We start from the raw sequence: 22,405 nt of genomic DNA on the forward strand, positions 1-22,405 counted from the left end.
CATTTAACGAAGTTACATTTTGGACTCTGACTCACTCGATCGCCGGGATCTCCTGTACGTCCTGGTAAACCTGGAAAACTTTCCCCTGCTTCTCCCTGTAAAGGAAAAGTCAATGATCATAGAATGAAAATGAGCTGCACCTACATTTCTTAATGTTGCGAGATATACCAGCAGGGCATATGACCCGTATTCCAAGAAACCACAATGTGTTCATAGGATTTTAACTCGTGCACACGTGATTTATCGTAATATATTTGGGAAACTGAATATTCTACCCTCTGTGGAATTTGATTCTTCAAAGAAAGGAAGCGGCACCAGTGGTTTTGGACTTCAGTTCTCTCGACTAATGCAGAGGTGTCCAACTCCAGCCCTCGAGGGCCATAATCCAGTCGGGATTTCAGGATTTCCCCAGTGAATTTGTATGAGATTTATTTGCCTGCACTGCTTCCGCTGTATGCATATTGATCTCATGCATATTTATTGGGGAAATCCTGAAAACCTGGCCTGGCAGAGTTAAAGTTGAGCACCCCTGTTCTAATGTACTGATGAAGAATTCAGTTTTAGTGTTTCTGTGTAGAAAGTTTATACTCCGGGGTTAACTTCAGCATCTATCCTTCCCAACTCCCCTTCCCCCTCATAGTCCAGCATCCCCCCTTCCCTATCCTCCTCTGTGTACACCCGTCTTCTAAGTCCCACCCTATGTTCAGCATCTCCCCTTTTCTTCCCTACCACCCCCCCTGTGTCCAGCATCTCTCTGTTTCCAGCTCCTTCCCTTTATGTCCAACATCTCACCTTCCCTTTCCTTGTTCTCCCATGTCCAGCATCACCACTTTCCTTTTCTATCTCCTCCCATTGACAGTGCTGCTGTATCGACACTGCTTTCCTGCCACTGCCTGAGCATATGGCACAGTTGTCAATGCTGTGACAAAACGAGTCTCCCTAGCCCCAAGATGGAAAACTGTGTGCAGGGGAAGAGACTGCCTACGCAAGCGGTGCTCCCCCGAAACGGAGTCCCGTTGGACGTTTGGCGACTTTCTGACTGCTCACCAGAGAAGCTAAGTATCTTCCTGTGGCTTCAATAGATTGAATTTGGACACTTGGTTCTTTTGCCCCCCTGGTTCAAGGGAAGAGACTGCTCGCAGTGCACTTTTGATTTGTTTGCACAAACAGCACTTTTGAGTTATTTAGCACTAAAATTCACAGGAGAGCCCTAGGATGTTTCACAGTTGACACCTTCTAGGTGCAAACCAGTGGCAGCCGTTTCCTCCTGAGGTCGGAGGTTGGTTGTGTGACTGAGGGCTCTCCTTATAAATTATAAATTATTTATTTACTTTAATTGAGTACCTTTATACTCCGACCGCTTGCGTAGGCAGTCTCTTCCCCTGCACACAGTTTTCCATCTTGGGGCTAGGGAGACTCGTTTTGTCACAGTTTTGTTTAGCTCCCTATTTTTTCGGGTTTGTTTTTGATACAGTTGTCAATGCAGCACAGTATGGCACTTGCTTGCACTCAAAAGTATGTTAGAGGAGTCAGATGTGACAGTGTTGAGTGCGGGAAGGTGATTAAAGGCACTGGACTGGACTGACAGTTGCTCTACGGTTCTGCTGTGCCCTCCAAATTCTTCTGCCTTTGAGAAAGGGTTAGACCTGAATAGCTTTCACCTTCTAATAGCTAAGAAATTAACAGGGAGAGCTAGAGATGATCAGAGGATTATGTTTAATAGCACAACTGCTTACCTTACACACATCATGAATCTCTACAAAGAAGAAGACAGTCCCTGCTTGAAAGAGCTTACAATCTAAACAGACAAGACAAACAGGGCAGCTGGCTGGGTTGGTGGACAGTGGGGAGTAGGGTTAAGGATTGAAGACTATATCAAAAAGGTGGATTTTCAGTCTGCTTTTAAACAAGGGAAAGGGCTTGGCGGACAAACTCGGGTAATTTATTCCAGGCAGAGGGGGCAGCTAGATGAAAGGAACAAAGTCTGGAATTGGCAGTGGAGGAGAAGGGTACAGCTAAGAGCGGCTTATCTGAGGAACGGAGTTCTCTGGGAGAGAGAAGCATGGAGAGATATTGAGGGGCGGCAGAATGAACACACTTGTAGGCCAGCAATAGGAGCTTGTCGGTTAATAAACCCCAGTAAATAAAAAATATAATTAAAAGGGTAAAAAGAGAGTGAAATGATATGAAGTGTAATGACTAAGTTGTAACTTGTAACATATCCATCCCAAAGTCTACCCGAGTATGAAAAGGATTCCAGGTTATAATGGATATTTTAAACGGGCAAATGAAGAGCTGACATGGCGAAGAAACAAAAACCCAAACCTCCGCTAAGCCTTTGAAATTTAGTCACGCGACCCAGTGGCGTAGAAAGTGTGAGCGGCGTGCCCACGTCGGTGTCAGCTCGCCTTTTGACATCACTTTCTAGGCGCGGGTCCTGGAAGCGACATCAGAGAGAGTGATGACGCGGGCCGCAACCTCGCGACAGGGAAATAAAAAATATAAGAGGGAAGGCATGGGCATGCATGTGTGACATGGAGAGGGGAGGAGGAGGGGTGCCGTGCCCGTAGCAAGACAGTGCCCCCTGCCCCCCTCACTATGTCACTGACGCTACCATTTCATCACCTCACCCACTTACCTTTTCTCCCTTCTGTCCAGAAAGACCAGATGATCCTTTTGGACCTGCAGAGCCTGGCATCCCCGGAAGACCCTTTAGAATAACAGCAGAAGAACACAATGAATGAGCCAAAGTATTTGTAGACATTAAAATGATCACAAATTCTAAAAAAAATTGACCATGTTACCCCTCTGTTGAAAAAGGCTCACTGGCTTCCGATAAAATATAGGATTTCTTATTTTAAAAATGTCTCTATTAACATTTAAAACATTAATAACTACCCCTCCCCATTCATTGATAAATTTCTCATTTTCTATGAACCCTCCCATACACTTTGATCAACAGATTTTGGATTATTAACTGTTCCATCATTAAGAATAATTAATACTAAAGGTTGTCGCTCCTCTCGTTAGTCAAAAGTCTCCATTTAGTTTTGTTATCTGCATTTTAAAATTTTATGTTATTTTTTTACCCCTGAATCTTTTTTTTTATTGTAATTCGTTTAGAAATCCTGATAAGCGATCTTATCAAATTTTTAATAAAACTTGAAAAAAAAAAACCCCTTGAAACTAGTGAACCAATATTAACAATAAAAAAAAAGATTTGAACACTAAACTCCATCCTCAGGAGCATCATCTTTTCGTGGTCCCTTCAGTTGGCCAAGCTAGAGAAATTTCACTGAAAAGGTGACGCCTGCTACGCTTTTCGTAAATCTTGAGGTCTCCAATATTGGTGAACTTGAGAGATTTCTGAGGTTCGTGTTTTATTCCTCGATTTTTCAGATGATGATCATTTCTTCTAATTGACGTTTCCCTCAGAGCTCTATTTCTGCACAAGAGCATTGCTTGATTTAATTTGGAAATTACAAAAAGAAAAGAGATGCTAGAGTGATTTCATCTAGAAATGGAACCGTTTCACATCAGACACCTTTTTTTTGAGGAATAAGTTTGAGCACATAAGAACATAAGAATTGAATGTCCATCAAGCCCAATATCCTGTTTCCAATAGTGGCCAATCCAGGTCCCAAGTACCAGACAGGAACCCAAAGAGTAGCAACATTCAGAGCTGAGATTGTGATGTCATAATGCCTCATTCCACCAATGCCTAAGAGCCAACCTCATCAGTGATGTCACAATGGATTGATTGTCCTATACTTGGCTCATATAAGTACATAAGAGTTGCCGTACTGTGACAGACCAAAAGTCCATCAAACCCAGTATCCTGTTTCCAACAGTGGCCAACCCAGATCACAAGTACCTGGCAGAAACCCCAATAGCAACAACATTCTAGAGATGAGATTGTGATGTCATAATACTTCATTCCACCAATGCCTAAGAGCCAACCTCAGCAGTGATGTCACAATGGCTTCATTGGCCTATACTTGACTCATATAAGAATTGCCATACTGGGACAGACTGAAGGTCCATCAAGCCCAGTATCCTGTTTCCAACAGTGGCCAACCCAGGTCCCAAATACCTAGCTAGATCCCAAGTAGTAAAACAGATTTTATGTTGCTTATCCTAGAAATAAACAGTGAATTTCCTCAGGCCACCTCAATAATGACCTATGGCCTTCTCTTTTAGGAAATTATCCAAGCCTTTTTTAAACCTTGCTAAGCTAACTGATTTCACCACATTCTCAGAGTTTAATTACAAGTTGTGTGAAGCAATATTTTCTCTGGTTTGTTTTAAATCTTTTTAGTAGCTTCATGGCATGCCTCCCTAGTCCTAGTATTTTTGGAAAGAATAAACAAGCAATTCACATCTCCCCTTTCCACTCCACTCATTATTTTATAGACCTCTATCATATCACCCCTGAGCCGTCTCTTCTCCAAGCTGAAGAGCCCTCGCCGCTTTAGCCTTCCCCCGCACCGCCGCGACCAACAACTTCAACGTGCTCCTCGCGACTGCGTTGACTCTCCCTCCAACATCACTTCCTATGTGAAGCGCCCAGAAGTGACATTAGCGGAGCTGACACAGTCCCAAGGAAGCCCCACCCTCCTTGTAGTACACACTATATAGAGAATTGGATCTCCGGGAAAGATAAGCACCAGAAATTTAGGCCAGAGATTTCCAGCACTTATCTTTGTCATGAATCACACCTGTGGAGGCATGTTATGTCGCCTAACGTCACTTACGGACTTAGCCATGCCCACAGTAGCATTAGGCAACTTCAAGTGTCTACATAGTTGCTATTCCAGCGCCAATTTTGTAGCCGCCAGTAGACACCTTGATACTCAGTTAAAAACATCATTCGAACCGTGTTTTTTTTACTGAGCACGGGCGCCTAAAATATCATTGCCATTTAAAGAACCCTGGCCTCTGTGTATAACGGTCATCATTTTGGAAAACAGATTCTTGTTGGGTGAGTTACGTACTCACCGGTTCACCTGGCTCTCCTCTGGAAACTTCACCATTTATTAGTCCAGGGGGTCCCTACAGACAAACACAGATGCTCAGTTTTATTTTTCCCATAGAACAACCCTGTATTCCACAGGCCGCTGCACGCTCGCGGTAGCAGAGAAAAACGGACCTCATAGTTGCAAACATAGTGAATCCAGAAACATAAACCCTATGGTCCCGCGGTTTTAAGGCATGCAAAGAAGAAATTCACTTACTCTCTCACCTCGTTCTCCTCTTTCACCCTAGAATTGGGAAAACAGGGCACACGATGTAGGATGATCAATTCCATAGGTTGACATATCATAACTTACAGCTTTTACCATATGAAAAGGCTTCATGTGTTGTGTCTTCGGGCTTTGCAAAAGGGGGCCTAACTGGCAGAAGCCAAGTCTCAAAATAACCTGTTTATTTTGAAATTAGAATTAATGGCATAGAAAGGTTGGGGGGAGGAGCACCAGCACCCCGGGTGCCTCTCACCCTCTATACGCCACTGATTAGAATATAACTTTAAGGGCCACTTCCTCCCTGTTTTACTTACATAATGCCTATGTAATATCTATACCAGTGGTTCCCAAACCTGTCCTGGGGGACCCCCAGCCAGTCAGGTTTTCAAGATATCCCTCATGAATATGCATGAGAGAGATTTGCATAGCTGTCACTTCCATTACATGCAAATCTCTCTCATGCATATTCATGAGGGATATCTTGAAACCTGACTGGCTGGGGGTTCCCCAGGACAGGTTTGGGAACCACTGATCTATACAAAGAAACGGGTGACGCATCAAAACCACATGAGAATCGCACGCAGACAAACCTGGGCCGACAATCACGCGCAGGACATCAGAGCGCTGGATTTAAACTCAATTTAAAAGCGCGCCGAGGGTGCTTTGAGGGTGTGTGTGTGTGGGGGAACTCCCCCCCCCACTTAACTTAGTAATGTTGGCACTGCTGTTGGGGTGTGGGGGGGGAATACCCCCCCCCCACATTACAGAGGAAACTGAACTTTTTCCCTAAAAAATAGAGAAAAAGCCCTATTCCTCTATAATGGTGGTTCCCCCCCCCAAAAAAAAACACAACCCCTCTCAGAGTGCTTTCAAATTTAGTTTAAATCTGGCGCGCTGATGTCCTGCGTGCGATTGTCGGCCTGGCTTTGTCTGGGTGTGATTGTCTCGCGCGGTTGTAACTATGAACCAAGAAATGAGATGAGCAAGATGCCAAAAGCCAACCAAACAGGTACTTCATTATTGTGTGTAGTCTTTAAAGACAAAAGATCCCAACTAGGATCCCAGTTTCAGCGTCCGTGGATGCCTTCCTCAGGGGACCAGAAGATGCTACTCCGAGTTGCAAGTTGTTGCCAGTCGAGTACAGAACATAGCACCGGTGTCGTGAGCTGTGGTCAAGTTGTTGCCACTGAGGTCTAGAGCACAGCTGACTGGCAACATATTAATGAGATCTGGTCCCCTGAGGAAGGCATCCACGGACGCTGAAACTGGGATCCTAGCTGGAACCTTTTGTCTTTAAAGACTGCACACAATAATAAAGTGACTGGTTGGCTTTTGGCCTCTTGCTCATCCCCTTTCTTTGCGTCGCTGTTCAATTTTGTTTGCTATGTAATATCTATGCGATGCAATGTCTGAGGAGTTGCACATTAATTCTGAACAGCTGGTTAAGTGCCAGTGTTTCAAGTGTAATGAAAATACAAATGTACTTTCTTTTAAGCCTCCGCAGTTGGTGTCGTGATCGATGTGGCTTGTCCAAGTCGTGCCAGATTCAGGTAAGAGGAGCTGATGTTTTAGCCTGAACATAGCCACCGAGCAATGGTTGAAGCATCTGTTCTCCTCATCCAGATGTGGCACAAGCCAGAGAGCCAGAATAATCACAGCTACTTTACACGTATTAAATGCTCAACCCTGCGGTTTCTGCACAGATGCTGCTGTGCTCTGATTTGATTTTCTTTCATTCATACCTTGATAGATGTCCCTGGGGGTCCTTGTGGGCCAATATGTCCCGGAGTTCCAGGAAGCCCAGGGTCTCCGGAAATTCCTCTCTGTCCAGGGAGTCCAGGCTGACCAGGAATTCCCTACAGTGAAGAGACAGACTCTAAATTTTGGTGTATTAAAATCCATAAATCATACCGATTTTGTTGGAGTTTCTGTTTAAACAAAGAGTGACAAAGTAGCTGGTATAGGCTGTCGTTTGGAGGTCCTGGGAAACATCAGCGACATATCCCATGTCAGTGCATATCATTGGGTCATTAGGGCATAGACAGGGGGTGGGTAAGCAGAGTGGGCAGGCTTGATGGGCTGTAGCCCTTTTCTGCCGTCATCTTCTATGTTTCTATGTTTATCATTAATAAATAAAAAATGAGCAGAAAAGGCCACAATATTTTTTCTTTTTTGGGGGGGAGGGGGGAGTTGTTTACTGATAATATTGCACACTCTTTGCAAAAAAAGGCACACACTTAACAAAACTGATCTGGTAATGGAAAAAAGGCCAAGAAAACTTGAATAAAAATGAAAATTCCTGGAAAAAAAGTACAAAACAAACATTTTCTGGTTGTCCAAACCAAGGCAGTAGGAACCGAACTCAAAGAATCTTGGGCTTATTCTTACTTCTGGCCAGTCTGTAATGGAACAGCTAGGACATAATATGGTAGGGTTACCAGACGTCCAGATTGACCCAGACATGTCCTCTTTCTAGAGGATGTCCAGGCGTCCGGATGGCTTTTGAAAATCATTGAGCTTGGGGCTGTGTCTGGAAGGCCCCCTCGCATGTGCGGATGCCCTCCAGACATGTCCCCAAGGAAACAAAGTATGTGTGGAGCTGGGGTGAGGGCAGAATGGGCAGAAGAGAGTGTGGTCTTGGGCAGAACGGGACAGGACCAGAGGGTGGAATGGGGCAAGGCCACACACCCTCTTTTTTTTATTAGGAAAAAATCTGGCAACTCTATGATAAGGGCTCAGGTTACTCACTGGATTTCCAGGGTCTCCTTTCCTGCCTTGCAACTCTCCTGCACCAGGAACTCCCTACACAAGATAAAAGAATCAGAACCCTTGAATCATATATTCGAGTACTCGCTGTTCTACCTCTCCAGGCTCTGAACAAAACAAAGAGGATTAAGAAGGCTTTCTTCAGATGAAAATAAATTCAGATTTCTACAGGATCCTGGATTCTATTGCACAAGATTCTTGTTACAGCACTTGGAAGGGCCAAGTAATATATTTCAGCCAAGGTTAACCCTTTGTTCTGAAGCTTCACCCAAGGCGCAGACCCTGAGAAGATGCATTAGCCCCTTCCTCACATGGGTTAATCAGTGCAGAACATTTGATTCTAATGTGCAGAACACAAATGATTCTAATGTGTAGTATAATGGATAGAACGAGCTGAAACCCAGTGTTGGGCGGCTCTCTTGGTATTTTGGGAGTCCACTCAAATCCAACACTTAACTAATTGCAGGCAGATTTGCAGAAAACATGTGATCATGTTCCATGTTTGAGAATCTTCCTGTAGCTATCTACAGCCGTTAACAACTTACCGCCTCTCCCTTCTCTCCTTTTGTTCCAACAGATCCACGTTCTCCCTGAATTAAAAAGATAAGAATGGTGAAAAGAAATGTGGAAGGCTCCAGCCCGAATAATGTTCTCACATAGAAGCAGTGGCTTTACTTACAGGATTTCCTCTCAAGCCAGGTAAGCCTTGATTACCCTAGAAATGAAATGGAAAAAAGGTAAGTTGGACACACCTAAGTGGTGAAATGCTCAAGAGTGAATTAAGAACAGCCAGTTTTTATTTATTTACAAATACATGATATTCCATCGTATGAGGAAAGACTAAAACGGTTGGGGCTCTTCAGCTTGGAAAAGAGACGGCTGAGGGGAGATATGATTGAAGTCTACAAAATCCTGAGTGGAGTATAACGGGTACAAGTGGATCGATTTATCACTCCATCAAAAGACTAGAGGACACTCGATGAAATTACAGGGAAACACTTTTTAAAACCAATAGGAGGAAATATTTTTTCACTCAGAGAATAATTAAGCTTTGCAACGCATTGCCAGAGGTTGTCGTAAGAGCAGATAACGTAGCTGGTTTTAAGAAAGGTTTGGACAAGTTCCTGTTATTGAGAAAGACATGCTTGCCCTGGATCGGTAACATGGAATATTACTACTCCTTGGGTTTTGGCCAGGTACTAGTGACCTGAATTGATCACCTTGAGAACGGGCTACTGGGCTTGATGGACCATTGGTCTGACCCAGCAAGGCTATTCTTATGTAAACATAAAAAATGGTTACAATCTAAAAAGCACATTTAAAACTAGACACATGTATGAAATATCAATCGATGTGCCATAGTGAGCAACGGGGGTCATGAATGCATTGTGTGGTTTTGCACCCTATTGAGCTTTTCATGTGCTCGTTTTTCTATGCATGCAAAATAAAGGGTATGGAAATGCAGTCCATGAAATTTAGCAATGTTCAGAGTGAATGCGTATCCTAATAGCTGGGGAGCCTGCTTCAAATCCCACAGCTGCTTCTTGTGATCGCGGTCGAATCATTTAATCCTCCCCCTCTCCATTGCCTCAGGTACAAATTTAGGGGCAATTTTACTAAGCTCTTGCAAAATCTGCATTATCCAAAGAGCATGCATTACTGCAAATGCACTAGTTGGGTAATGCTTCCATGACCATTCTCTGAACCACGATGCACCTCCTGCAAAAACTGTACATAAAAAAATGCAGTTAGGACGCAGGAAAGCAGAAATATCTGCAAAATGCATTTTGCCAGACCGGCTTCCTCAGAGAACTCAAAATAAACTTCTAAATATAACAAGTAGTCTTCTTCTTCCTCATACTCTGCTGATCTCACTTCCTTTTCCTGTTCTACCTGACAACGGTTCTGAGCACATTTCAGTCAACAAGAGATTAGTGAAAATACAGGGGTACCTTTTCTTGTTTGAATAACTAATAATACAAGTCACTTGAAATATAGACAATGTTAAAGGTCAGCTGCTATTTGCAATTTGATAACTTTCTGTAACATTTTTAACTCTATACTGAACTCTAGGTAGCAATATGATGCTTGTAACCTGCCTAGAACTCTGGTTAGTAAGGATTTGGCGGGATATAATATTGCACATTTAATAAAACATAACATTCCAGTCATAAATGGAGACCTTGGAAATTAAATCCTTGGTGTGAAGGAAAACCAAATTGTTCTTGTTGGTAGGATTTAAAATCAGATCAAAGCAATAACAAAAGAAAAGAATGAATGATCTGTGACTTACAGGTAGGCCGGGGGAACCTGGGTTGCCAGGGCGACCAGGACTTCCGGGTGAACCATCTGCCCCTGGGAAACCCTGGCGTGGAGAGAAGAGCAATATTTCCTTTACTTTGCAAAACCACCATCTTCTATACAATTAACTGTCCTGATTGTTAATGTTTAGGGTGGTGGCAATAATGAAATGATAGTGGACAAAGAGAAAAATCCAGCAGTGCTAAGTTCCCCCATTTCAAGTCTGAAGGTTTTGGAACAGTCCTGGATTTCTGACCACCCCTTTCTGGTGCATTATGGTACTGGCAGCACTGATTGCAATGGGCAGGATGAGGCCCTATAAGTCCCCCGCTGTTCGGGATTAAATTCAAAACCGGGACCGTCCCAAAATCTGCAGACTTGAACTGGGGAATCTTGCCTAATTTTGAAACGACTCTTCTGTCTCTGCAAAGAGATTCTTAGTGCCACCTTTTTTCTTGTAGAGAATGATCTTGGCCAAAGCTTTAGGTTTTTCTGATCCTCTGAATTAAAATGGCCGCTATACACGTGTTTCCTGCTCTCTTGTAATCCACCCTGCTGACCTGGATAATTTAACTGAATAAGGATAAGGAAGGAAGGAAGCCTGAACAGAAGATACAGTTCAGCACTTGAGACCACATGTTTCTTGGCTACCTACCTGCTCCCCCTTCTGTCCTTGGATCACTTTAGAGTCTCCAGGGGGTCCGCGTGGCCCTGGAGGACCTGGAGATCCTGGTAAACCATTCTGCCCCTAAGCAAAAAATGTATGAAAGCATAAATAATTACTACATGTTACTGTATCACAGGGGTGATTATTTTCTTTAAAATGACTCAAAAGCAATATCTATGGTGGACATATGCTGGATTGTTTCTCTTCTGCAGAGGTTCACCCACCATGGCCTTGTAGTTTCTCTTTCTTGGTTGTCTTGCTCACTACATTTATTTATTTAAAAATTTATATAGTCAGCATATGCAACAATTCTATGCGGATAACTTCAGGGACATATATAACAAAATAAGAAGAACATAAAAACATACAGTTAGACAAATCAATACAACATAACAAAAAAGCATTAAAACATAAATCACTAAACTAATAGCAATATTATCTCCTAAATAAAAAAACACACTAAAATCAGTTTTAAAAAACCACATATAAAACCAAAGTTCAAATCTGACAGCACCTCAGATATCCTGTACAGTCCCAGGATCTACCTCCCAAATTAAAAAGGCTCGGAATCTAAGAGAGAAGGAATAGCAAAGAACCAGAAAAGCCAGTGTTTGCTTCCTATATCTCCCGCTGACACTCCTTTTGACCTCTGCCAATCCGCTTTCCTTCCTGTTGTCCCAGGTATAAACTACCCCCTGACATTCATCCAATCTTTCAAGCTCCCTGTCCCGTTCATGTCACACACACCCCTACCCACCACTGATTAGCACTTCGCCAAGTTAACCCAAGCAGGAAGAAGCTAGGTTGCATTTCTTACTGTTAAAACTTTGTATGATGCTGCTAAATATACTAAAGTTAATCCCATGTTATCTTACACATGGTGAAAAAAAAGAGATTGCATTTATTGACAGAATAAGTAATACTTACAGTTTCACCTTTCAGTCCCTTTTCTCCCTGAAACACCAAAAATCAGAACATGATTGAATTCTTCCCAGATCAGCACGTGGGAAGCAGTTCTATAATGAATTCAGCTCTAAAAACAAGGAGCTTACACAGCCCAGCCTTCCTGTAATGCTATAAAAGCATGAACTTTGAGCATGTTGCATGTTTTATTTAAAAGCTTGATATGCCGCTCAACCTTATCAGATCAGGATGGTTTACAGTTTCCAAAAAAACAAGTTTAAAAGAACTCCATTACAGTAACAGTAACAGAAAGATCTAGCCATGATCCATTCATACTACTAGTCAACATTCTTAAGGACTAATAGTACAATGTTTTCACTCATTTCTTGGAGATTTATACCTGTACTGAGTCTGCTTTGCAAGAGTCCCTGTGTATTTTGCACCGGATTTACCCGGACATGTCCTATTTTTAGAGGACTTCCCGGGCATCTGAACGGCTTTTCAAAACCTGGCATTTTGTCTGGGTTTTGAAAAGCTTCCAGCTCAGGACCGCTTCAGAAGGACATCTGTGCATGTGCGTGACATCTTTGCATCACATCTGTGCATGTGCAGATACCTTCCCGACATGGCTCCGAGCACGAGAAGAGGTTGGAGGGGAAAGCCGGATGTCTGATAAACCTAACAATGTCACATGCAGCACCCCTGAGAGATTTAGCACACTCCATTATTCTATTCCCTTAGAATACATGTGTGAAATCTAGGGCAGTGTTTTTCAACCTTTTTTGGGCAAAGGCACACTTGTTTCATGAAAAAAATCACGAGGCACACCACCATTAGAAAATGTTAAAAAATTTAACTCTGTGCCTATATTGACTATATATAAAGTAATTCTCTTGAATAGGAATCAAATAAACACAAAGAAAGTATTTTATAATTACTTTATTATGAAATATTAAGTAAACAGAATAGTGAAAAATTATAAAATACTTTATTCAGTGCGAAACCTGGGCCTGTTTGGCTGAACACAAAGCTGATATTCTGGCTGGAATCGAAGAAAGACACACACGTAGCTCTTCGTCAACAGCTCTCAGTCTCTCTCTGTATTTGGTTTTTATAGCATACAAAAATAGACAAATATACCCTCCATCCTTTTTATTAAACCACAATAGCAGTTTTTAGCGCAGGGAGCTGCGCTGAATGCCCAGCGCTGCTCTTGACGCTCATAGGCTCCCTGCGCTAAAAACCACTATTGCGGTTTAGTAAAAGGTGACCATATTGTAAAATATAGACAGCAGATATAAATTCAGAACTGTGCATAGTAAGTGAAGGGAAGTTTTCATCTCTGGGAATTTACCCAGTTAACTATTAAGTTATTTGGGCAAATTCCTTTGAAAACTGTGGTAATACTGCCTCCACTTTGCTAAATTTAAAATAAAATCATTTTTCCTACCTTGTCTGGTGATTTCTGGTTGCACTTTCTTCTTCTGACTGTGCATCCAATCTTTCTTCCCTTCTATCAGCCTGTATGCTTTCTCTCCTCCACACCTCATTCCCTCCCCCAACTTTTTCTTCCTCTCTCCCTGACATTTCTTTCTGTTTCTCTTCTTTCCTTCTGTTTCCCTGCCTGCCCCCTTTCTTTCTTTCTCCCTGCCGTTCCCCAAGCCACTGCCGCTGCCATCGGGGAACAGGACCCACCAATGGATAACAGGCCCCAAAGCCGACGCCGACGCATGCTCTCCCTGACGTCAATTCTGCAATCGGAGAGGAAGTTCCGCCCAGCCAGGCAGCGATTGGCTGGCCCGAACTTCCTCTCCGACTGTAGAATTGACGTCGGGGAGAAGAAGACTTATCGGCTCGATAGATTAGATCGCCAAGACAAAGTGAGTCCTGGGTGATCGACTCACTTTGCCTTGGCGAGCTACTGGCGCCCCTGCCTCGGGCCCCCTGTCAGCTCCGGGCCCCTGAATGCAGGACTGGTAGTACTGCCCTGATGGCGGCCCTGCGGCACACCAGGCAACATCTCGCGGTACACTAGTGTGCCGCGGAATAGCGGTTGAAAAACACTGATCTAGGGTCACCCTATGGCTCCAGAAAAAGCAAGATGGACTTAGGCATCTAGGTTTTACTTCCACTGATTTCTATGGAAGTAAAACTTGGATGTCTCAATCCGTCCTCTTTTTCTCTGGAGCCATATGGTACCCCTGAAAGCCTGCTTGTGTTTTTAGCCACTCTCAGATGAAGCAAGTTTGAACCAAAGACATCTAGCTGGGGGACTACCTAGGACCCCCTTTTACAAAGCAGCGGTAGCGATTCTCTCAGGGCAAATGCACCATAGCCCAGAGGAACTGAATGGGCCTCAGTGCATTTGCAATGGGGGAATTGTTACTGCATCTTTGTAAAAATGGCCTTTAGTTACCCAGTTAAATCCCGTTGAAAACTGTTCTCAGTGCTGTGCGTTCAAATGTATAATACAAGCAGTTTCAGACAGTGGGACTGCAGCCTTGTGAATAATAATCTATATATATAAAATCAGAGGTATGTATGTGTGTATGTGCCGCGATCACGCAAAAACAGCTTGACCGATTTGAACGAAACTTGGTATGCAGATCCCTCACTACCTGGGGTGATATGTTCTGGGGGTCTCGCGGCCCACCTGTGCACGTGGGCGGAGCTACAAACATAAAATCAGATTTCACCCATTAATGTCAATGGAAAAAATGTAAAAAGCTGCCATTCTCACAGTAATTCAAAAACGGCTTGACCGATTTGAACGAAACTTGGTATGCAGATCCCTCACTACCTGGGGTGATATATTCTGGGGGTCTCGCGGCCCACAACTCTATGTTGCTTGCTCAAGGGTGGGTTCACCCAAGAATTTATATGTTCTTGCTCCAGGAGGTGAAACTAAAATTGTTGTTTATAATCACGTTTTGCGTTAGTTGTATTGTATTCATTTTGTCAAATATTTCACATTATAATTTGAATATTGTACTTTTTATTAAGCTGTAAAAAAATAATTTCATTCACCACTATAAAGTATCTTTATTTAAATCCATTTACAGTGTTATTGCTATAATTAAATACCCGTGCAACGCCGGGGCATCAGCTAGTTTTCTATAATGCTATACATTTTTTAAAATACATTTAGCCACCAGATGGCAGTGTAAGTAGGCACTTCACCACATTAATTAATGGAAGGGGTTTTTTGTTTTTTTACAAATGTTAGATAAATAGTTTGGCAAACCAGTAAAAGCTTTGTAGATTTGTTGAATCAATTTAGCAAACTTTCTTTAAAAAAACTGATGATGCAATGACTAGATGATTTTGTATTGGCTTTCAAGAAGTTTCACTCAGTTTGTCTGGGTTATAGTGAGGAAAGCCAAAGCAAATTCAGGCGATATTTAGTAAATCTGCATTGAATACGGTTGGGGTTTTGCTAGATTAAAAACTGGCTGGTGAATCTGAATCAAATCTCAACCCAGCTGAAAGGTTAAGCTCAAATTTTCCACTCATCCCCGATTACCAGTCAAAGCAGGCTCTGTCCAGTTTCCTAGAGATTTCTTTGAGTTGAAATAATAATCTTAACATCATTTTAGCATCACTGGCTATTTCTAACGTTAATGTTTTTCACTATTGCAAATCCTCTTCTAGGTATACAATAGCTTTTTTATTGGACTAACTCAATGCATTTTATGATGATCTTTCGAAGGTAATCCGCTTTCTTCAGATCAGATCTAAAGAAGAAAAGTTACCTTTGTTGCCTTTGTTTTTTTAAAATTTTATTTCTTTATATTACCTTGGAAAGTGGACTAACACAGCCACCACACCATTTCACTCAGGTATAGAATAATAACAAAGAAATATGACTCACCCTTGGACACTGGATGGCACAGCTCTCCTGCTAACGGAATAGTGGGGAAAGAAACAGAAATTCTAAGTTAAAATTTGGCTCATGCTAGTTAACCCTCTCTCCCCTTTTTACAAAAGTGTAGAGCAGTTTTTAGCGCCGGCCGCAGCGGTAACAGCTCTGAAGCTCATAGGAATTCTATGAGCATTGGAGCTGCTACTGCCACAGCCGGCACTAAAAAACCCACTACAGCGCACTACGCTTTTGTAAAATGGGGGTAAGTCACAGTATTGCTTTGATTTCTTAATTTTTTTTCTTTATGGTTTATTTGGGTTACCAGATATCCAGATAGACAACCAAGTCTCCAACCTATTGACAACAACCCCAGACTACAAGATGTTCAGAAAGGAAATAAAAACTATACTCTTCAAGAAATCCCTTAATAAAGCTTAATACCATGATAAAGCTTAACCCCCCTCTTACCATCCCCTCCCTAACCCCAGATCCTACTTTTCCCTCTCTTGGAAACCTTCTCTGATCTAACGTTGTAACCCTTCTTCCATAACTCTTTTTGTAATCCGCTTTGAACCAAAAGGTAATGGCAGAATAGAAATCTGTAATGTAATGTAATATCCAGGAAAACTCAGGCATGTCCTCTTTTTAGAGGACTGCCTGGGTGTCTGGACAAATCTTCAAAACCCAGCAGTTTGTCCGGGTTTTGGAAGTCCCTGTGCTTGGGGCTGTGTCTGGAGGACCTCTGAGGAGGTGTGGATGTGATATTACGATGTCACATGCTTGCGCACATGCGTGTGACATCATTGTGTCACATCCACTCATGCTCGGAGGCCTGGGCTTGGGGAAGGAGAAGAGATGAGGTTTGTGAGAGGGGTGGGGCCAGGGGGTAGAACAGGTTGTGGCCACGTGGCCTCTTTTTTTCCTGAACCAATCTGGTAACCCTATGATTTGTCATTATGCTTTAATACATAGAGGCAGAGGGAAGCACCATGATCTCAAAGACTGCCCAACCTGCTTTGTGGTTCTTTGGACTCTATGGTTGCCTGGGAGATTCGCTAGTGGTAGTTGTCATGTTCCTGGCCTGAAGGCCTCTCCCTCGGTGTGGGAGATCTGAGATAGGTCTGGGCCTCTCACAGTTGAGATCTAGCCCTGACTGGTCTTACAGTGACAAGATGTAACAGACAAATTCATGTCCCATCCAAATCAAAATTTAGGTAAATGGGTTTCCAAACTAAGCCATCACTCTGATGAGGGAACCAGGGCTGCAAAAGAATGGCTTCCTGGTTTCCAGAAATCCCTTTTCCAGTCTAGAAATTCAATCAGATCCATCCAGCACTTCAGCTTCCCCCATTCCTAATGGCTAGAGCACGGTTCTCCTTCCCCACTGGATCCCTGGTTCAAGCCCCAGCAGTTGGGCTGTTCCAAGGATTTCACCGGGTGCCAAACAAGGAGTGAAGCACTGCTCTTGAGAGACTGCAAGCCATTTTGTCTAGCACAGAGCTTCCCAAACTGTGGGTCGGGACCCCATAAGTGATCACAAAACCTACATTTGAGATTGCAACCTGGATAAGCTCTCCACATGTGCATTGTTATTCTGTACTTTGGGGGGGGGGGCAGCTCATACAATTTTATTTGGCCATGATCATGGGGTCACAACCACAACAAGATTGATAAGCACTGGCCTAGTAACCATCCCTTTCACCTATTTGCCATCTGATGGTATCAGAGTCTAGTTGCCTGACACTTCCCTCACTCTTCTTCCTGAAGAAAGAATAAGCCAGGCTAGCCTGAAACCACCAGCAGCCCTTCCACTCCTATCATCTAGAAATGTTCCACCCAAAATGGACAAAGTTTACCCTACAGGTCCATGAAGGGGATCTATAATACTCCTGCAAATTCTAGACGAGGAGGATGTCATGTTTCCTGTATTGGCCACTTCAGTAGAGTTTTTTTTACCTCCTGAGCTGCGATACTGCAGAGAGTGTTCATCAGACTGCCTTCAAGCTGAGACAAGCTGTCTGCGTCTCTGGCAAAGAAGAGGTTCTTTTGGTTTAGGTCCGAGACAATTCGACGCAGCTGCTCTTGATCTGCTCCATCAAATCCCACGGCCAGAACTTGGATCCCTGCAGCACAACCCCAGAATCGATCAGAAATAGATTAGCCCTACAGAATGTCCTCAGGACCTCAACCTCGGCTACATCTGTGGTGTAAACTCTGAAATTGTGCTTTGGAAAAAGTGCAAGGTTGTCTGCTGAAAGAGAGAGCATCTTGCATTGAGATAGATAGATAGATTTTCGGGAGAGGGAAATATGGGAGTGTTATGTGTGTAGAAAACTGGCAGAACCATTTCCCTCTTAACGGGGGGGGGGGGGGGGTGTTAAGAGGGAAAGGGTGTTGCCAGTTCTCTCCTGCATCTTCAGGTTTCCATATCATTTGGAGCCAATGGTGAGATGAGGTGCCAGAGTAGAGTTAACAGATATTCTGTATGGAAAATCCAGACCCCTAGACCCCCCCTGGCCCGCACAGTCCCACCTATCCCTGCCCTGTCATACCCAGTCCCGCCTCCCCCCTTATCCGCGCATGCACGGATGCCCTCCTACCCAAAAGAAAGCTTTTCAAAACCCAGACAAAATGCCGGGTTTTGAAAAGCCGACCAGCCTCTCCCCCCCCCTCCCCCCCGGGACATGTCCTCAAAAGGAAAACATATCCGGGGAAATCAGGACGTTTGGTAACCCTATGCCAGAGGCCTTTATTTTTAAGCACCCAGGGGGGGTTCACCCTTTTTAATACCCTTCCCAATTTGCTTTAGCCAAATCATTGCAATGTTAGCTTTCAGGAGACGGATCCTTCTGGAACCGGCCTAGATGTCGTCTCATGATGGCTAGGAATCCCTCTCTACCAGGGGCTGTGAATGCCAATCCAGAAGTCTGCAGGTAAATATTCATGGAAATACCAACTCCACAAATAGTTTGAGCACATCTAGGCACACACTTTTCCCAATTTGCAAAAACATCCTCACTCTCTGCCCCCAGAGAGTAAATTTTATTTTTTTAGCATATGGAGAGCGCCCACACATGGCAAAATTAATGCGGGATGCCTCAGCACACCTCAGGGTTCACCAATTTTTTCTGTGATAAGCATACACTTACAAGGGCCCCTTTATTTCTCAAGAATTATCTAACATGAATTTTGATTCATTAATACTTGGTAATAACGATCCATGATGCTCAGAAAAATGCTGCTGCAGTTGCTTTTATGCTTTCCCTGGGCACTTTCGAAGAACCCAAAGAAGCAGAGAAAGAATTTACCAGCTGCCTTTATGTCTCTAGCAGGCTCTAAGACGTCATCGCTGGAGGGGCCATCTGCCAGCACCACCAGGATTCCTGGCACACCTGGTCTCCTTCCAAAGCTGGGCGTAAACATGTTGTTCTTGGCATATTCTATGGCGGCACCTGGAGAAGAGAACTATTTCAGATAAAATGTTGGACCAGAGCTCCTGAAAACGGGGGCAGCAAAGATCCTGCCTCCTGACCCTTCCGGGCACTCCCATAAGACTTCCAGAGATATGAAAAGTCTTGTCTATTTGTCAGTGATTGTGCAGAGCCCGGCTGTTACACTAATTCGGCTGCCTCTGTTACAAGACTCTCTTCGACACCTCGTCCACCTACCTCACGAAGCACTTCATTCTTCAGGACCATCCCCGCCCCTCCCGCAACACTCTCCTATTCTCATTCCCCACTCCTAAGGGATGTCGATACAAGAAATTCCTTGATAGGACACTATCCTTCCAGGCAGGGATCTGGACCGACACATTAAGCGCCCTCTTCCTGAATTCCCCATCTTACCAATCCTTCAGAAAATCTCTGCAATCCCACTTATTCAACAAGTTTATCTGATCCTTCAAAATCCTTCGAAACCATCCATCCCACCTACATTCCCAACATCCACCCCCTCCTTTTTCCTCCCCCCCCCCTTCTAAACCATTGCTGTAATCTTCATTTGCCACGATACCTGCGGTATGCATATTTCTAGTTTACTGTATACCGTCTTGAACTGAATAAGTATGATGGGATATAAATAAAGGTATTATTAATCGCCTTTCAGAGCCATAATACATGCATTTATAGACAGACTTTTGATCCCATATGACCCTCCAAGAGCTTTAAGATCTATTTCTCAATTCAATCTTAACATTCCATCTTTAAAAATAATCGGTACACATTGCACCTCAATTTTTTCTGTGACAGCCCCTATGATCTGGAATACTCTTCCTTTACACTTAAAAATGGAAAAAAAACTTAAAAAATTTTAAAAGCAATTTAAAGTGCTTTCTTTTTAAAGATGCTTTTAATTGATCAACTGTATTTTAGAGATTAACTTATTCTTGTTTATTACATTTATTTTCCCAGTCCCTTTTGTGTTTAACTTAAATGTTTCTCACATTTTCTATATCAATTGTATTTCTCCCCCTTTTCCTATTCGTGTTTAGGGGCCTTTCGGTCCATATTTACCTAGTATGTAATTGTTGTAAGTCTTGTAGTTTTTTTTATATACAAATGTATGTTTTAATCGTTAAATTTCTGTCTAAACGTTATCTTATATTTTGTTCAACGCTTTGTAGTTTCGAAAAAGCGTTTAATCAAAAATCTGAATAAACAAACAATAAACAAACATCCAGTAGAATTCCTCTTTCCTTCGGCTTAAATTGAAAACTGACACTAACTCACAGAGTATTAAACATAGATGGAGTCAACCCACAAAGCAGAAGTGTAAACTTGCACGTGACCACCGACAGTGAAAATACTTAAAGTCATATTATGCAAAGGCAAATAAAGATATAGAATCTCTATATAATCACCGTCACTCAAGGATGTCATCTCATGAAAAAGCACTTATCTCGTCCAGCTAAATCCCTACGGGACCCGTTTCGCCTGTGACGGCTTCTTCTGGGGTCTTAGGTTAACAACTGGTTTTCTGTGCAATAAACAAATTCATGAAAATACTTTTGAAAATCGCACTTCTGCTTTGTGGGTCGAGTCTGTTTATTACTCTGAGTTAGGGCTCCGTTTACTAAGGTGCATTAGGGCCTTAACGTGAGGAATAGCACACGCTAGACCTTAACACCAGCATTGAGCTGGCGTTATTCTAAAAGCGTAGCGCGCGGTAATTTTGTGCAGGCGCTAAAAACGTTAGTTTTCAACTTAAGTCACATAGATAATTCATGTTTAAAAAAAAGAAAATTGTTTTAATCGATGATACATATTCACGTACACAGGAGAGATTTTTCTAGAGTCTGTGATCAAAATCTGGAACCGTAAAAGTTTCGGAGTCTTTCTTGAATGTTCAAGCTCCGAGCAGGTTTCTGAGACTCTTTTCCTCAACATATATATATTTTCTAATATAGAAATAATTTATATCGAGTTAGTAACTATCACTGGGTTTCTACCATTAGTTTTTAATTTTAGTAAATACACTAAGCTTCAGAGCCTCCCCAGCGCTAGTCTTGCAATTAACGACAGAAAAGTGCCTTCGTAAGGTTTACCAATGGATGTTCCACTGGGCTCTTCAAATGGAATACTTTGGATTTGTTTTAAGACCGCGCTTTCATCACTGGAGCGATTGAGCAGGATCCAAGACCGTCCTCTGAAGCTGTAAATGACCAAGCCCACCTGCATCACAATTAAAAAAAAAAACCACCTAATTAGAGAGCATGGATCACTTGTGAGAAGACAGAAAAAGCTAGAATAAAGTGTGAGTCTGAGAGAAGGCAAGAGGGAGAAAACAGGTGCACTCAGAAAGAGACAATGAAAGTATGAGACGAGAGTTCGAGGACAGAGGTCCCTGGACAGTTTTCAGCGCTGGAGTGGACACAGACCTTTAAAATGGGTAAGACATCCATTTTAAATGACCAGATTTTCAGCCACAAAAACCTTCTAAGTGTCACTAAGGATCATCCAAGTATAATTTTAGAGCCATTTCTAAATAATTCCTGGCGTCTGGATAGTGGCACTTAGATATGTACATTTATATGCGTGGGCTTTATTTATTAATGCTGTGTTAACTAGTAAATATTCATTAACTCACATTAATGTGCATTAATTTGAGTTAAGGATTTAAAGGACAATTCTACAAAAGGCAGCTATATTTGGAATCATGAAAAAAGGTAGTGTTACTAGATTTTCTGCTTGGAAAATCTGGACCCCCTTAGACTCACCCCCAGGCCCGCCCAGTTCCACCCATGCCCGCCCCATCCTGCCCCAGATCCGCCCTAGCCCCACCCCACCCCACGCTGCCTGCTCTGGTCAGGCAAGAGGACATCCGCACATGCAACGCGATGACATGCGTGCGACATCATCACGTTGCCCTCCTGCCCAATGGCAATTTTGCGGGAGGCATTTCAAAACCTGGACAGACCCCTGGACATGTCCTCAAAAGGAGGACATGTCCAGAGAAATCCAGGCATCTGGCAACCCTAAGAAAAGGAATATCTGTATTACCTGGGTAGCAGCAGGCCCCAGTCGTCCTAGGGAAGAAACTACATTTGTAAGGAAACTTTTCACAGCTTCTTCGTTATAGGCGTTATCTCGGGTTCCGTGCACCAGAAAGATGATGTCTGCTCGGCCTTTCCCACACACTAGAGAAGCAAACAAGGACGTTCCAAAT

General features: G+C 43.0%; 1 protein-coding gene and 1 long non-coding RNA gene across 9 annotated transcripts in view; one reads left to right on the forward strand and one right to left on the reverse strand.

Annotated features, from left to right (window-relative positions):
- Positions 1-22,405, reverse strand: part of COL7A1 (collagen type VII alpha 1 chain) — a 169,726-nt gene that overhangs the window by 93,919 nt on the left and 53,402 nt on the right. For 7 of the 8 annotated variants that reach the window (XR_004537416.1, XM_033926744.1, XM_033926743.1 and 4 more), the window contains 16 exons: positions 22,240-22,376; positions 21,285-21,411; positions 19,051-19,194; positions 17,699-17,865; positions 15,752-15,781; positions 11,905-11,931; positions 10,966-11,058; positions 10,303-10,374; positions 8,689-8,724; positions 8,555-8,599; positions 7,992-8,045; positions 6,986-7,099; positions 5,235-5,261; positions 4,999-5,052; positions 2,639-2,710; positions 36-95 (listed from right to left, as the gene is read on the reverse strand). Coding sequence is in view for 7 of the 8 variants with exons in the window: in XM_033926744.1 (XP_033782635.1) it covers positions 36-95; positions 2,639-2,710; positions 4,999-5,052; positions 5,235-5,261; positions 6,986-7,099; positions 7,992-8,045; positions 8,555-8,599; positions 8,689-8,724; positions 10,303-10,374; positions 10,966-11,058; positions 11,905-11,931; positions 15,752-15,781; positions 17,699-17,865; positions 19,051-19,194; positions 21,285-21,411; positions 22,240-22,376 (1,259 nt within the window). In the remaining variant the exon portion in view is untranslated. The remainder of the gene's footprint in view (positions 1-35; positions 96-2,638; positions 2,711-4,998; positions 5,053-5,234; positions 5,262-6,985; positions 7,100-7,991; positions 8,046-8,554; positions 8,600-8,688; positions 8,725-10,302; positions 10,375-10,965; positions 11,059-11,904; positions 11,932-15,751; positions 15,782-17,698; positions 17,866-19,050; positions 19,195-21,284; positions 21,412-22,239; positions 22,377-22,405) is intronic. The other variant, XM_033926742.1, reaches the window with a different exon arrangement.
- Positions 1-22,405, forward strand: part of LOC117351455 — a 107,365-nt gene that overhangs the window by 59,556 nt on the left and 25,404 nt on the right. The window contains exon 2 of the long non-coding RNA XR_004537417.1: positions 8,587-8,708. This is a non-coding gene — a long non-coding RNA (uncharacterized LOC117351455). The remainder of the gene's footprint in view (positions 1-8,586; positions 8,709-22,405) is intronic.

The sequence above is a fragment of the Geotrypetes seraphini genome, chromosome 17, assembly GCF_902459505.1.
Source record: "Geotrypetes seraphini chromosome 17, aGeoSer1.1, whole genome shotgun sequence".
Taxonomy (NCBI): Eukaryota; Metazoa; Chordata; class Amphibia; order Gymnophiona; family Dermophiidae; genus Geotrypetes; species Geotrypetes seraphini.